The sequence below is a fragment of the Spermophilus citellus genome (assembly GCF_964194105.1).
Source record: "Spermophilus citellus genome assembly, chromosome: 13".
In the NCBI taxonomy this organism is placed as follows: domain Eukaryota; kingdom Metazoa; phylum Chordata; class Mammalia; order Rodentia; family Sciuridae; genus Spermophilus; species Spermophilus citellus.
In genome coordinates, this window is record NC_138193.1 from 72006437 (window position 1) to 72022507 (window position 16071).

Genomic DNA, 16071 nt, shown 5'->3' on the forward strand with positions numbered 1-16071 from the left:
CGCACGCATGCCAGGCGAGCGCGCTACCGCTTGAGCCACATCCCCAGCCCTCCTGATTCCGTTTTAGGTGGCATTATTTTTTTCCCTGACTCTAGGGGTCAGGAATCATTGGTTTTCTGTATATTAAACAATGGATTCTTCTGCAGCCTTTGTAAATCTCCATATTCTTCCTCTACTGCGCCTGTGCAGAGGACTACAATACCCACAATTCCTTTCGGAGATCCATGGCTCTGAAGTTGGAACTGGGAGGGAAGGAGAAGAGAAAGGGCCGGCGTGGTGGCTTGTTGGGCTTGTCCAGATAGGAGGACGTGTACCTGCCCAGAGTCAACACATAGAAAGGCATGCTTTCGTGCTTTGAAAATTGATTGTGCCCATATAACAGCAGTCAGAGTCGCTAAAGCCAGAAATGTAATCCATATTTGACTTTATGAATCTGTAAAAAAAAGTCTGCCCTTTTGCTTTTTAAATGAAAGCAAAAAACTTACAGATGCTTTACACCTGTGAAAAAGCAATGATTTTTTTTTCCATGCAAGTTGTTTACATATTTAAATTTTACACAAAAGATAACCTTTATCTTTTTAGTCTTTCCTGTAGCAAAATGTGGGCTGTTTATGCTCTTTTCTGGGGAGAAATTTTATAGCTTTTATGAGTTTCTTGAATGGGTTAAGGATACTAAAAAATGTTAAAATCTGGTGGTTAGAGTTATGCTTCCAAAATATTTTTTTAGGAAGAATACTTTGAACTATCATAGAAACCTTACCAAATGATTGCTTTCTTCTTGAGGATTTCTAATTATTTCATTGTCTTTAGTTTTTAGTGTTTAATTAGAGAAGAATGCTGAAACACCCAGGTTCAGAAACTATTATTTGTGTTCTTAAGAAGTCAGCAGAAGCTACTAAAGAAAAAGAGTAAGAAGTTTTCTTCATATTTCTCCAAGTCGTAGTTTCATATTGCCTGGAATTTTTCTTTTCCCCATACTCTCCTCTTTTTTTTTTTTTTTTGAAAAAATACAAATATACCAAAAAAAAAAAAAAGAGAGAGAAAAACAAGGGCAGTGACTATCCAAATACTCTCCATGTAGTTTCAATAATTAACAGTTGACAAGTTTTCTATTTTTTTGTTTTTTGTTTATTCTTATTTATTTATTTGTGGTACTGGGGTTTGTACTTGGGGCATTCTACCTCTGAGCTGTGTCCTCAATTCTTTTATTTTTTATTTTTATTTTGAGACAGGCTTTCTCTTAGTTAAACAGTCTGATATTGAATTCATGATCCTTCTACCTCAGCCTCCCAAGTTCCTGGGATTATAGGTGTGCACCACCACACCCTGCTTATACTTTTTAAAAATTTAAAACATTTGAAGTAAGTTCTTACATTTTATTGCTAACTACTTCTAAATGCATTTTTTAAGAGTAAAGACTCATTTTCCTGATTCCCACAATGCCATTATCACACCTAAGAAAATTTATAATTAATGGCATCAAATACCAGTATAATATCTAACTTTCCTTAATTATCTCAAAAATATTTTTTGGGGAAGGTGTTCTTTTTTTTTCCCTCCAGAAATTCTGAATCCAGTTGAGGTTTTTATTTTTATTTTTTGAACAGTGCTGAGTATCTGACCCAGGACCTTTCACCACCTAGCTACACTCCCATCCTCAGTTGAGGTTTATATATTGCATTTGCTTGACTCTTTACTGTTACCCTGAATAAGGAGGTTTTGAAAAAGGAGGAAATATCTTGTAAATAGTTTACTAACATTTAGCTAGTTAGTATAGGAGTCGAAAGGAATGATCCTGCTGTTATAGCACATTTCTTTTGGCCTCTTCTTTCTTTTAGTAGCTAAAAAAATGCCATGTGTATGGGCTCACATCTGTAATTCCTGGAGGTTGAGGCAGGAGGATCACAAGTTCAAAGCCAGCCTCAGCAACTTAGTGAAACCCTGTCTCAAAATAAAAAATAAAAAAATGGCTGGGGATGTGGCTCAGTGGTTAAGCATCCCTAGGTTCAATCTCTGGTACAATCAAACAAACAAAAAACAAACCTGAAAGAATTATCTAATTTTTATATATTTTTAAAAGATTATCATCTATTTTTTTAATCTGAAAAATATATTTTACAAAATTATTCGGGCTGGGGATGTGGCTCAAGCGTAGCGCGCTTGCCTGGCATGCGTGTGGCCCGGGTTCGATCCTCAGCACCACATACAAACAAAGATGTTGTATCCGCCGAAAACTAAAAAAAATAAATACTAAAAAATTCTCTCTCTCCCTTTTTAAAAACAAACAAACAAACAAAACAAAAACAAAAACAAAATTATTTTGTAACTGAAAGAAAAGCCAGTAAAATTTGGAAAGGGCACCATACTTATTTTTACTGAAATGTTGGAATTTTTTGTTTGTTTGTTTTTTGTGATACTGGGGATTGAACTACTGAGAATGCCTGGCCCTTTTTATTTTGAAATATGGTCTCCTAAATTTTCCAGGTTGGCCTTCAACTTGAAATCCCCCTCTCAGCCTCCCAAGCTGATCCACTGAGATTACAGATGTGTGCCACCACACTTGGCTCCAAATCTGTTTTTAGTGTTTTTTAAATTGTTGTTTGTGTGTATCTTTATGTATGTGTGTTTTCTACATAAAAAAGTTTTCTTGTATTAAATGAACATTCTTACAAATCGCCATAAGTGTGTAATTTGTTCTTTTTTTTTTTTGTAAAAATTTATTGTAATTGTCTTGGCTAGATGTTATTATCATAGTTTAAAAATATACCTTGTCTCAAGGTCCTCCACAGTTAGCTTTAATAACGCATTTTGTCCCATGGTTCCAGATGTGGAACACCTATAAAAACTTAAGATAGGGCTGGGTTGTGGCTCATGTGGTAGAGTGCTCACCTAGCATGTGTGAGGTGTGGGTTCAATCCTCAACACCACATAAAATAAAGATATTGTGTCCACCTAAAACTAAAAATAAATATTAAAAAAAACTTAATATAGAAAATTTAAAAAAGGGCTGGGATGTGACTCAGTGGTTAAGCACCCCTGGGTTCAATCCCTGGTACCAAAGAGAAAACAAAACAATAAACCACTTAAGATATATATAATTACATAATATATAATATACTATATAATGACATAACAATATAATTATGATAACAATGAAAATTATTATTTTATTTATTCATATATATATATATCGATTATGATTTCCCACTTATTTTTATGCACCTGTGTTAATTTTGTTGAGACATTCATAGAATTGAGAACTTGAGGCTTAATGGGATTTAAGCTACTTTAGTAATCTCATTTTCCTATTGTTCTTTTTTAACCTAATCCTTCCAAAGTGAATGAATCATTTCCTTATTCACTGTCCATTACTTACCTTTGCTTATTCATGTCCACATTTTTTGGTTTTACCTTTCCTTCTGCCTAGGAGTATTCTTTTGTCCATTGTCTTCATTTTCAAATCCTTCATATCCTTTAAGGCACAACTCCTGTTGCTACTGAGCTGAAGCAGATTCTGTTTTGATTTCTGTGGCTCTTTATCTGTATTTCTCTTATGATACTTTCCATTTTTGTTCTTTCTTTTTTAAAAACAATTCTTTTTTAAAATTTATTTAAAATTTTAAGACAATTACTTATGGCCTCACTAAGTTGCTGAGGTTGACCTCAAACTTTTGATCCTTCTACCTCAGTTCCTGAGTCATTGGGATTAAAGGTACACATTTGCCACCATGCCTGGCTGTCCTTTCCACTTATTTTGGTACCAAGGATTGATCCTATGGGAGCTTAACCACTGAACCACATCCTAAGTCCTATTTATTTATTTATTTATTTTGAGACAGGGTCTCACTAAATTGCTTAGGGTCTTGCAAAATTGCTGAGACTGGCTTTGAACTTAAGGTCCTCCTGCCTTAGCCTCCCGAGCTGCTGGAATTACAGGTGTGTGCCACTGTGCCCTGCTCCACATTCTATCTTGAATCATATATATTTATCATTTCTACTAGGTTGTAAACAACTTGAGATAGAAATTATGTCACTGTCATCTTTATATACTTCTCAGGGCTGATCATCTAGTTGGTGCTTGATATATAACTGGTAGTTGTATAATTAGATGTTCAGTAATAAATGTCTTCACTTATTCCAGTAATGGATCAGTTAATACAATTAGAATAATCCATTGCTAATATTAGCTGTTTAGCTTGCTACAGAATCAACTTCTGCAGTTACAGCTTTGTATTTAAGGTGACCATGGGTTAGTTAAATTTGCTATAGGAAATGTTATGCACTTTCTTTTAACCTCTTTCCTAAAATCTTTTTTTTCCCTGTATAAATTATGTAGAACATGGTTCTTGAAAATTTTCACCTGTGTTGGGCTAGACATATTGGCATTTCTTGACCACCTCCTAAGATTATTAGAGACTATAAAGTGATATGGTGGCATAGGCCTATAATCGCTCAACATGGGAGGCTAAGATAGGAGGATCACAGGCTCGAGGCTAGCCTGGCAACTTAGACCCTGTCTCAAAATAAAAAGGGTTGGGGATGTAACTCAGTGGTAGAGTGCTTGCTGAGCTTAGCCTGTGCAAAGCCATAGTTCAGTACCTTTAAAGCTTTTTTTTTTTTTTTTTTCACATAAAAAAAAAAAGAAAAAATGTTATGGGATTTTTTTTTTTTTTTGAGAAGGACTACCCCTTAGGAAATAACTGTTTCTCTGAGAATCCTGAATTTAAGCCCAACCTGCTTCCTAGTGTCACTAAAAAATTATTGTTGTGAGAAAGTCATAAACTGAGCTGTGCTCAACTCTGGATGCAGGGGAACTTGAAGTGACCTTAGAATGGTGATGATGATGAGGGCAATAATGCTTTAAAGAACTTTCTGTGCTAGTTTATGAAAGAAAGCTCAGCTTTTTGTGGCTGTTCTTTGTTTTTTCAGTGTATTTAGTTAGGGGAACTATTTCATAGAGACTGAGAAACCTGAGTAGGACCAGAAGGGCAGGAAAACTAAAAGGACTGCTTTTCTTTGTTTTTCTCAATAAATGCCCTTCACTTTTATTTTTTAAGCTGTTTTAGGTTTAGCTGTTTCCTATAGAGGAATATGTATAGAAGTTGGGCATAGCTGGTAATTAAGTGGTCCTATCTGCCTAATAGAGCTTACATTTTGATAACTAGAGTTATTTAGCTCTCTCAACAGCAGTGCTCCAAAGAGTACATTTTGGTGGGATATGAATAGGAGCAGAAGCCTGCTGGAAAAAGCTACAGATACTTCTGGAGGAAGAAGAAAAGAACACTTAAAAGTTTCTTGGTATTTTAAATACTAACAGTTCAAGGAGTACTGATTTGAGAGACTCCTAATTTAGGCTTTAGCATGACAGTAGATTTCTCTGTGGTCATGTGAAAGGTGCTAGACAGGTCTCCTGTGACCTGCTAATCTCTAAGAGTGCAGTGTTGTTTTATTGACCATAGTATTTCTACCTTGTTTTGTAGATTGGTCAAAAGAATGGATTTTACAGAAGCTTACTCGGACACATGCTCTACAGTTGGACTTGCTGCCAGGGAAGGCAATGTTAAAATCTTAAGGAAACTGCTCAAAAAGGGTCGTAGCATTGATGTTGCTGATAACAGGGGCTGGATGCCAATTCATGAAGCAGCATATCATAACTCTGTAGAATGTTTACGGATGTTAATTCATGCAGGTAAAGTATATTCAAGTTACGGAATACTGCTTCTACATGCTGGATTAATAAAACACAAAATGATGGCAATACAGGGTAGTATTTGTTTCCTTTTCTATAATTCTAAAATAACTGCTTATCAAGGTTGATAAGAATAGCTATCTTGGATTATGTGAGCATAATGTTCCATCTAGACATCTGTAAATATTGTCCTTTATGTGGCAGTGCTTGTGCCTTGCTTACTTTTATGGACTATGCTAGGTGATATGGCAGAAATAGTCTTTTTTTTTTTTTTTTCCCCTTTGGTTTGGTACCAGGGATTGAACTCAGGGGCACTTAACCACCTACCCACATATCAGTCCTTTAAAAATTTTTTCTAATATATATGGTTTTAGAGACAGTGTCTCTAAAAAAAATATTAATAACAAAGTTGCTTAGGCCCTTGCTAAGTTGCTGAGACTGAGTTTGAACTTGTGTTCCTCCTGCCTCAGCTGCCCGAGTTCCTGGGATTACAGGCATATGCCACCATACCCGGTTTAGTCTGCTGTTTTAATTTAAGCATTTGGTAGTTACTAATCACATTTTTTTTTCCTTCCTTTCTGAACAAAAGGAGTGGTGCAGCTGAATTTGAGGTTGTTTTGTTTGAATTAGTCCTTTTTTTTCCTCCTTTTAAGAAACACTTTTAGTTCTTTTTTTTTTTTTAAAATGAGAGAGAGAGAGAGAGAGAGAGAGAGAATTTTTTAATATTTATTTTTTAGTTATCGGCGGTCACAACATCTTTGTACGTGGTGCTGAGGATCGAACCCGGGCCGCACGCATGCCAGGCGAGCGCGCTACCGCTTGAGCCACATCCCCAGCCCACACTTTTAGTTCTTTAATTTTGGAAAACTTTCTCATTACTTGGGCTTTGTATTTGCAGAGGATATAGTAGGGCATGAATCATGCTCTGTCTTCATGGTGCTTACATTCCTGTCAAGGGAGACAGATAATAAATACCTAACCACTTAAATAAGAATCTTTCAAAAGGTAAAAGTGCTGTGAAGAGAGTAAAATAGTAGTGGGATAGAGAGTAATGTTGTACTTATCTTTACAATGCTGCGTTTAGTAACTCCATGCTTGTAGCTTGGGACCATCTATGGTGGGATTCATTCAGATCAGAGAAGTCAGCTGGTGCTGCCCACAGTGAAGGGCATGAACTGAAGAAGAGGTTCTGACACTCAGGAGAAGATGGATGGGAAGAAAACTAATAGTGATTGTACACTGATTTCTAAGTTACTGTATCAGATGCTTGATTTACATTATTTATCTAGTATATAAATATTTCTGTTAGAGGCCCTATTATACTTATCCTTTTATTTTATGAAAAGACCAAGGCTCACAGAAGTCAACTTGGCAAATATTACCAGTAAACTAAGGTATTTAATAATAAACAAACGTATTTGATTTGAACCCACTTCTGATGTTAATGCTCTTGTTTTTTCCTACTAGATCATACTTCTAACATTTAATTGAAGAAAACATTTATCGTATTGAGTTAATTTAAGCTGAAGTTGAATGTAATACTCCATGTTTTAATACTTACTAAACTATTTACATTTCTTCCCTGTGTACTTCCAGTCAGGTATAATTACTTAAAATTTAGACTTCTGGGATCCATAGCTTATCAGAACTACCAGTCATTACCTTGTGGACAGGAAAGGAGATAATCCTTACTTTTTTTTCAGTAGTGATTTTTTTTTCTTTTCTTTTTACTTTTTTTTTTTTAGAGACTATTTTATACAAGATGATTGTTTAAAGATAATTAGAAAAAGAGACTTTGTGCTTCAAATATCAAAAGCTTAAGATATGTTTGTAAAACCCTGTTTGAAGTTAACTATAAAGATTGAATTCTCAAATTATCTCTGGTGACAGAGAAAGGCATTGAAAAACCAGCCTCTACCTCAGAGCAAAGCCTGTCCAAGGAAGGGTCTTCACCTTTGTCCTTGGAAAGACCCACAGAGCACTCCTAGGCACATTCCCACCCTGCTACGTTGTTTATCTACAAATAACAGGAGAGATCTGCTGGGCCAGGTGTCTCTGACTCAGTCAGGCTAGGTGGGGATCCATAGCAACCCCCTAGCAGCCACCAATCAGCATGAGACAGGGAAATACCTGGGATGCCAGATGACCCTCCCAGTAGTTTATGGTGATTGATAACGTGTTGGGAAACCATGTAGTTCAGCACTACACCTCTTTTGGCTTAAACCAATCAATTCAAACGAATTCCCCTCTTGTAGTAACCAATCACCCCTACCCAACTTGTTCCTGCCAGTGAATGTGCTAATCATGTTTTAGAGGTGTTATTTGATATTCCCACGGTGTGTGATGATTTGCTAAGAGATGCTATGATGTATGTGGGGGGTCCCTGCCTTCTCCAAAGAATGTATAAAACTGCTGCAAACCCTGGGCTCCGGCCTCTCAGCGTCACCAATTGCTGAGTGTGCGCGCAGAGGACCGAGCTAGCTTGCAATAAACACCTCTTTGCTGTTTACATCGATCTTGGTCTCTGGTGGTCTTTTGGGGGTCCCGAATTCGAGCATAACAGCATGAGTTTGAATGTTCTTTTCTAGCCTAAAAGCTCATTTATAATATAATGTTATATCACTTGCCCACATCAGAATAGTGATGTATATATTACAGATTTTTTTTTCCTTTAGCTACTGAGTGATTTTGGGTATGCTTTCAAATAATGGTGTTTGAATTGGCTGTTCAGGTTCATCTGTATTTTCTTTTAGAAATTTTAAGAAACAATTTTATCATCAATGATTATCCTTTTTCTGAGCTTGATATTTTGTAGGGTAAGGTAGCCAAACATAGCTAGATGAATAGTTATTATAAATGTTTAAATATAATTTTTTTAGCTCTTTTTGTGTTAGAATTGAATATTATGAATTAAATTTAATTTATGTGTATTATATGCACAGGACTAGAGTAAGGCTGTGAAGATAGGAAGTAGGGTTTGTAGAAGGTAGGAAAGCAGCCACATGAATTACTTTAGGAGATGGTAACAATTTGGGGCTCAGTTTTCAATGCATTTGGTTGTTTTTTTAATAGCATTCTTAGAGTTGGAACTAATGTCCAGAAATCATCATATTGGGTTATCTGTTTTACTAGCTAGAAAAACTACATTAGAATGAGGCAGAAGGCCTTTTAGTTGCTTTAAAAAAATGTTAATTTTATTTTTAAAATTATTTTAATTATTGTTCTAGACAAGTGCTTTACAACTGAGCCACTCCCTAACAAATACTTTTTATTTAGCAAATAAGTCATCTGCTTGTAGTAACTTTTACTTAACTTCATGTTAAATAAGAAAATATGCTGAAATACAAGGAACAGTTGAGAAACTAATGTGACTCCATTTTAAAAATTAAATAACAGCAGCTTCTACCTCAGGGCCTGTCCTAAGGAAGGGGGCGTGACCCTTGTCCTTGGAAAAACCCACAGAGAACTCCTAAGTACATACCCACCGGGTTGAGTTGTTTGTCTAAATAACAGGAGAGGTCTGAGGCACTAGGTGTCCCTGACTCAGTTACGCTAGGTGAGGTCCCATGGCAACCCCCCTAGCAACCTCCAATCAGCGTAAGACAGGGAAAATACCTGGAATGCCAGATGACCCTCAAGTAGTTTATGGTGGTTGATAACATGTTGGGAAACCATGTAGTTTAGCACGTACACCCCTCGTGGTCTAAACCAATCAATTCAAATGAACTCCCTTCTTGTACTAGCCAATCACCCCTACCCAACTTGTTCCCGCCATTGAATGTGCAGTATGGAATGATTGGCTGTGTGATGTTGTGACAAATAGAGTATCTCCCCAAAACCTATAAAATCTCACTGAACAAAGGACCAGGACTCACTCCCTGGACCGCTGTGTCTGAAGGGTTGTGAGTCCAGGCTCGAGCTTGCAATAAAGACTCTTGTGTGCTTGCATCGGATTCGGCTCCTGGAGGTCTACTGGGGTCCCACGAATCTGGTATAACACAGTAACAGAGTTGGAGATGGTTAATGTAAAGCAGAAGGGGGCACACAAGATCAGGAACCATGGAACGAGAATGAGGCACCAAAAGAAGGTTTATTGGGAGGCGTTCCCAGCTGAGATGAGATTCACTGGTCTGGGAAAGGGTGAGGGCCCAGAAGACAGGCACAGAGGAGGGTGGGGTGGGGGGTTGGGAGGGTTGGCAGGGGAAGGCTATTAATACCTTGGTCTTAGCCACATCATCTTTTCTCCAGAATGTTGCAATAGCATCCTAACAGACTTTCTGTTTCTGCCCTGGCTCTATTCATTCACTATGTCAGAAGGCCCAAGAACCAGGGAAACCATTGTGAATTTAATAGTCTGAGGCCAAAGGCCAGACAGCTAAGGGCCAGGATAGGGGCATGGGTGTAAATCCCAGAGTCTGAAGGCTCAGGAACCAGAAACTCTGATGTCCCAGGGCAGAAGATGGTTATTTAGGATAGGGAGGTTAAGAAGAGAGGAAATTTTCCCTCTGCCTTTTAGTCCTATTGGGCCCACAACAGAATGCATGATTCTTGCCTAATTCTGCACTTAGTCTACTGATTCAAATGCTAATCTCTTTTCAAAACATCCTCACAAATACACCCACTAATTGGTATCATTGGCAGAGTGTTACAGCCTAGTCTTGTCATTGCTGCACAGATGGTTGGCATTGGTCCAGCTTAGATGGACCCAACCCTCAAAGTGTAAGCAAGAAAGATATGCTCATCATGTTTGTCTATCAGGGGAGTCTTTAATTCTCCTACCATTTAAAGTTTCAGTAAGTAGATGAGAAATAGAAACCACTTTGTCTTCCAGTGAGAATAAGTAGAGGTTAAAGTATTAGGAAGTTTGATGAGGGCTGGGGTTGTGGCTAAGTGGTAGAGTGCTTGCCTAGCATGTGTGAGGCACTGGGTTCAATTTTTATCACCACATATAAATAAATAAAACAAAGGTCCATCAACAACTGAAAAAAGTATAATGAGCCATTTCTTTCAAGAAGTTCTCTTGTCAGGCAAGGATGAAATTGAGAGAGTAGTTGATGATGGTCTAGTACAAGTTGGGTAAGATGCCTTTGGTAAAATTCACACATTAATTAAGGGAAGCAGTTTTATCATTGGAACTTCCATACCCAATTTAGATTGGGTTCTGAAGACTTTCTTAAAATATTTTGGAGACTTTGTCAAATTGACAATAACTCTTACAATCCATAATATTGTAATTATTATAATATTTATTTATTAGTGTCTCACAAAAACTCAGGAAACTAAATATATAATTCTATTGAGCCCCACTGAAGGTTTTGTTTTACTGTTATGGAATCTGAGCTCCAGATAGTTCAAGTAATTTTCCGAAAGTGCAGTATAGGTTATAACTGGCAGAGCCAGAATTGTAGCCTAAATCTTGTAACTCTTAAGATGTTACCTTTCTGGTCCAGTGTTTTAAAGTTAGCTGAAAAAAAACATAAAGTTAGCTGAGTATATTTGTTTTTCTATAGGTAAAAATTTTCAAGGTCTCAGGTTAGTAGTAAATTAATTTCAGTATTTCTCATCTTGAGTGAGAAATGCCTATTCTTTACTTCACAGATAATTGTATCAGAGGTTTCGTTTCTCTTTCATAGGGTATGTATGTATGTATATATGTCACTAAGGGTGGCCTGCACTGAAGAGATGGGAATTAGGAGTTGGGGTTGTAGTTCAGTGTCAAGAGTGTTGGTCTAGATGCGTTGAGGCCCTGTTTAATCTCCAACACTGGGTGTGCAGTGTGGTGGAGGGAAGAGGTGGGGATTAAGCTCTATTTCCTTGATGGTGGAACCTCTATATAAATTATTTGGAATCTTCTGTTTGGGAGATTTAGCTCATCTCCTTCTTTCTTCCTTCCATCCATCTGTCCGTCCATCAATAAAATGTTATTTGTTTCTCAAATTGTTTCAGCCATTAGATTTCCTATCAGATTGAATCCCATGTCCCTTTTTTTTTTTAAAGAGAGAGTGAAAGAGGAGAGAATTTTTTAATATTTATTATTTTTTAGTTCTCGGCGGACACAACATCTTTGTTGGTATGTGGTGCTGAGGATTGAACCTGGGCTGCACGCATGCCAGGCGAGCGCGCTACCGCTTGAGCCACATCCCCATCCCATCCCATGTCCCTTTGACATGGTTTGATTTTTCTCTTTTTTTGGAGCACTTTTTAATTTTCTGAACCTACAGTATGCACTGGCTCATTTTATATATTCCTTGCCCTAGCCCAAGAATCAAGCATTCTAAGAAACCTGTTTTTTTTTTTTTTTTTTTTTTTTTGTTGTTGTTGTTGTTGAAATGATATTCAAAACCAAGATCTGTGGACTGGATGTTTTCACTCTTACTGGAGTGTCACTCATTTTGAAACCCTTTCAGTAGACAGTGTTAGAAAATATATTTATGGATATTTATGTATATACATATATATGTAGTTAAACATATAATTGTACATATATAACTATAACTATGTTTGTATAACTGTACATAATTATATCTAGCCATCTATACTTATATTGTTAAATGGGTTAATCCTGATGTCTAGACCCTAGTATGACATTCTAGGTTCATTTTAGCCTTTGCTTAAGAAGCTGGGCTTCAGATTCATAAGCCATTTATTTATTTATTCCATTTTAGTATGCACGTACATAGTGGTTTCAGAATTGCTAAATCTCTACATCTACAGGAAACATCTTTATCAAATAGAGAGAGTATAGTGTTTATGTATAGCTCCTTTTGTCTTTAGTCTTACAGTTTTTAGTCATAACATTTTTCCTCAAAATTATGTGGGCCAGCATCTTTTTTCTACCTCCTCAGAATACAATTAAATTTTTATGTTACAATCTGCATTCTATCTTAAGTGATACTAGTGTTGGGAATTCTTGACCCAATGACAATAGAAATGAAATCTGGCCAAAGAACATGAACATGGGGGAGGGGCTTCACCTTGAGGAGAAAGGGAACAGCTCTGATAGATGAAAATCAGGCGGGGCCCCAAATAAAAGTGGGTAAGTGGTTCATGGTAGTGCACATCTGTAACTCCAGCAGTTCAGGAGTCTGAGGCAGGAGGACCTCAAGTTCAAGATCTGCCTTGGCAGCTTAGCAAGAACCTAAGCAACTTGTTAGTAAGGCTCTGCCTCAAAATAAAAGATAAAAAGGACTGGGGATATTGTTCAGTGGTAACATGGATATAGTTCCTGGGTTCAGTCCCCAAAACCAAGGGTTGGGTATGTCTTGCCTTTTATTGAGTTGTTGAGGTAAGGTGGGGAAATATCTTTGGAGGTGTTCTGGTCTCTGTGGTCAATTTGATTAGAATATGAGGGTGGGGAAAGGTATGTTACATAAACTGTTGAAAGAGTGGAGAGAGGCAGGGAAAGATTTCAGTGGATAACAAGTTTGGATTAAAGTCCTAGAGCCTATATACCCTTTTGTCCCAGACTGTCTCCCTAGGATTTCCCCTTCCACCTACCTCCAGATTGATTAAAAAAAAAAAAAAATTCTGCCTGCTATAAATTAGTATACTCTTTTGTCTTAAAGCATAGTACTTAAATGGTTGAGATTAAATTCTCTTTTTCCCCTAATGGAAGAGAATATGTATCCTTCTTTCTCTAACAGGGATTCCTTTAAAGTTGGTTTACAGGTTTAACTTTCCAATTGTCATCCTTTTTAGTCTGCTTTTCTTCTACTTTTTTTTTTTTTTTTTTTAATTAATTGTCAGTGTTGGGGATTGAATCCTGGGCCTCTTGCCTGCTAGGCAGACACTCTACTACTGAGCTACTTCTCAAAACCCTCTTCTATTTATTTCTCCTCTACTCCTGTCTGCATTGTAGCAGTACCACATTATTTTACTGTTTTTAACTTGAAGACATGATTTAATGCATAAATCCAGGCCACCCTACAATGCTTGTCTTGTTTATTTTTCTAAATTCTTTGTTATTATTACCTGTCCTACTCCACACTCAAACATCTGGAATCATTTTACCAAGTATAAAACCAACAAACAGTTCAAAACCAACAAATAGTTCTACTGGCATTTTAATTATAATTATATTAAATGTATGAATTATTTTGGGAAGAATTGGTGTCTTCATAATATTGAAGTTCTTAAGAACTCAATGTATATCAATTATTTATATTCATATCTATGTGTTCCTAGTTGTTCATATCATTTGTATTCACAAAACTATAAGGTTTTATGACAAAAAAATCTTAATTGTATTCCACATGTAATACATTAAGTACTAATCTCTAATTGATCTAAATAAACTCATCTTAATAAATACCAATTTCTGACTAATCTCTGAAACACTTTTTCTGTGATAAGGCACTTTAAAATATGACTATTCTGCTTGCAATTTAGTATTCTGTAAAGTCTGAGATTGTTTTCTTTAAATACTTATAGCTTGCTTTTGAACTTTATAGCTTGGTCTGCCTATTTTATCAGTGAGTTATAATTACAAGAAATGCTTCAAATAGATGACTGCTTTAGGATCATTAGTTTCTATTCTGGTCTTTCAGGAAAATATTTTAGAAGTTTTTTTGTTTGTTTTATTACCACTCTCAGAAATGCCTTCACCATTCAGCCTTCACCATAGAGTCCATTCTTCTGATATGGGTTTAGAATTTTATTGTTTTGGTAAGTAAGTCACCTCTCAGTATTATCTTTTGCTGTATTTAAAATTTTTTAATGTAGATATTATTTATATAATTTGAATGTTACTTGAACTTTTAGTTTTTCATTACAAATGCACTCCTTAAATTAACTCAGAAGTTTCTCTTAAACATATGTAATTGGCTTGTTTAGGGTGTGTTTTATTCTTTCGGAAAGGCAATTTTCACTAACTAAGGCTTCCTTAAGTTAGAAAGGGTATATTTAAAATTGCCTTTATAGTACAATGCTAGAGGTGAGACCATTTTTCTCCTGGATTTAGAAATAAATTTAGAAATTGAACCAAACTTATTAATGTTTCAGTAAATCTTGCTTAAGCAAATATTTGGTGCTGCATCCTCCTCAGATCTTGACGTTGTGTGACCTTTGATTTCCTGCCCCTTCCCTCCTGCTTCCTACCAAAAATTAGAGAAGAGAAAATTAAAATGAATGGGCAGAATTTGTGTGGTAAGAAAATCAAAGAACTGTTGACAATAGGATCCCTGTTGAACTTCTCCTTGGTTTACCAGAGTTTTAAACTATGAGACTATAATTAAAATTTCTTTTTTTTTAGTTGTTGATAGACCTTTATTTATTTATATGTGAGGTTTGAACCCAGGGCCTCACACATGTCAGGCAAGTGTGCTACCGCTAAGTCCCAGCCCCAGCCCCAGACCTATAATTTATAAGTTAACTTTTAATATTTCATTAAATTCCTCTCATAATCTTTTTTTGTTATTGTTATTGTTTTAAAATTTTTGTTGTAGATGGACACAATACCTTTATTTTATTTTTTTTGTGATGCTCAGGATTGAACCCAGTGACTCATGTGTGAGGCAACGCTCCACCACTAAGCTACAACTCCACCTCTCCTCTGATAATCTTTGCTTTTCAAGCAAAATAGTAAGTAATAATCTTCTGATTGATGAGATTTTGTTCTTCCATAGATTCTTCTGAAAACTACATTAAGACAAAGACTTTTGAGGGCTTCTGTGCGTTACATCTTGCTGCAAGTCAAGGACATTGGAAGATCGCACAGATTCTTTTAGAAGCTGGGGCAGATCCAAATGCAACTACTTTAGAAGAAACCACGCCATTGTTTTTAGGTGATGTATGCTATTTAGGGTCTAGATGTGATTTATTATTTTTTAGAGAAACTAGTTTAAATTTATAGTATGCTTCTATTATATTACCACTTATATGATTCTGAAACTGAAGTATTTTGATTGGTTCCCTCTTATTTTCTACTCTGGGTGGTGGTGTCTGGGACTTTATGTTTATTTAAAGTTGTAAAATTGGTTCTGAATTGTGGTCACCATCATTGTTCTCAGTGTAGTTCTGAAACGAGGTGGTACTGAAATTGTAGCAATAGTTACAAGGTTACCTGTGAATGTTTTATGTTGCATTTTCTTTTTCTGAGCATTATGAATTTAAGCTTTTATGGAAGAAATCACCAGCTAATCCCTTAATGACAGCTCATTTGTTGCTTATGTTGATTACTATGCAGACTTCTTCAATTGTGGAGTACTTTAATTCCTTAAGTATGATGAGCTGAATATAAGTGATACACTTCTAATCACTGTTTTTTTTCCCTCCCGCCTTCCTTTGATCCTATTTATCTTCAGGGACATTTGTCTCAGAAAGTTGAGTGGAACTGAGAAAATTAAGAGAATAAAACATTTGGGATAGAATCAGTGTATCTAAGA

At 36.2% G+C, this 16071-nt stretch overlaps 1 protein-coding gene across 2 annotated transcripts in view; it reads left to right on the forward strand.

Moving 5' to 3' along the window:
- ASB3 (ankyrin repeat and SOCS box containing 3) overlaps positions 1-16071 on the forward strand; it is a 126493-nt gene that overhangs the window by 27978 nt on the left and 82444 nt on the right. The window contains exons 2-3 of one of the 2 annotated variants that reach the window (XM_081265420.1): positions 5481-5689; positions 15313-15471. In XM_081265420.1, the coding sequence (XP_081121546.1) occupies positions 5494-5689; positions 15313-15471 (355 nt within the window). In that variant the 5' untranslated portion in view covers positions 5481-5493. The remainder of the gene's footprint in view (positions 1-5480; positions 5690-15312; positions 15472-16071) is intronic. The other variant, XM_081265421.1, reaches the window with a different exon arrangement.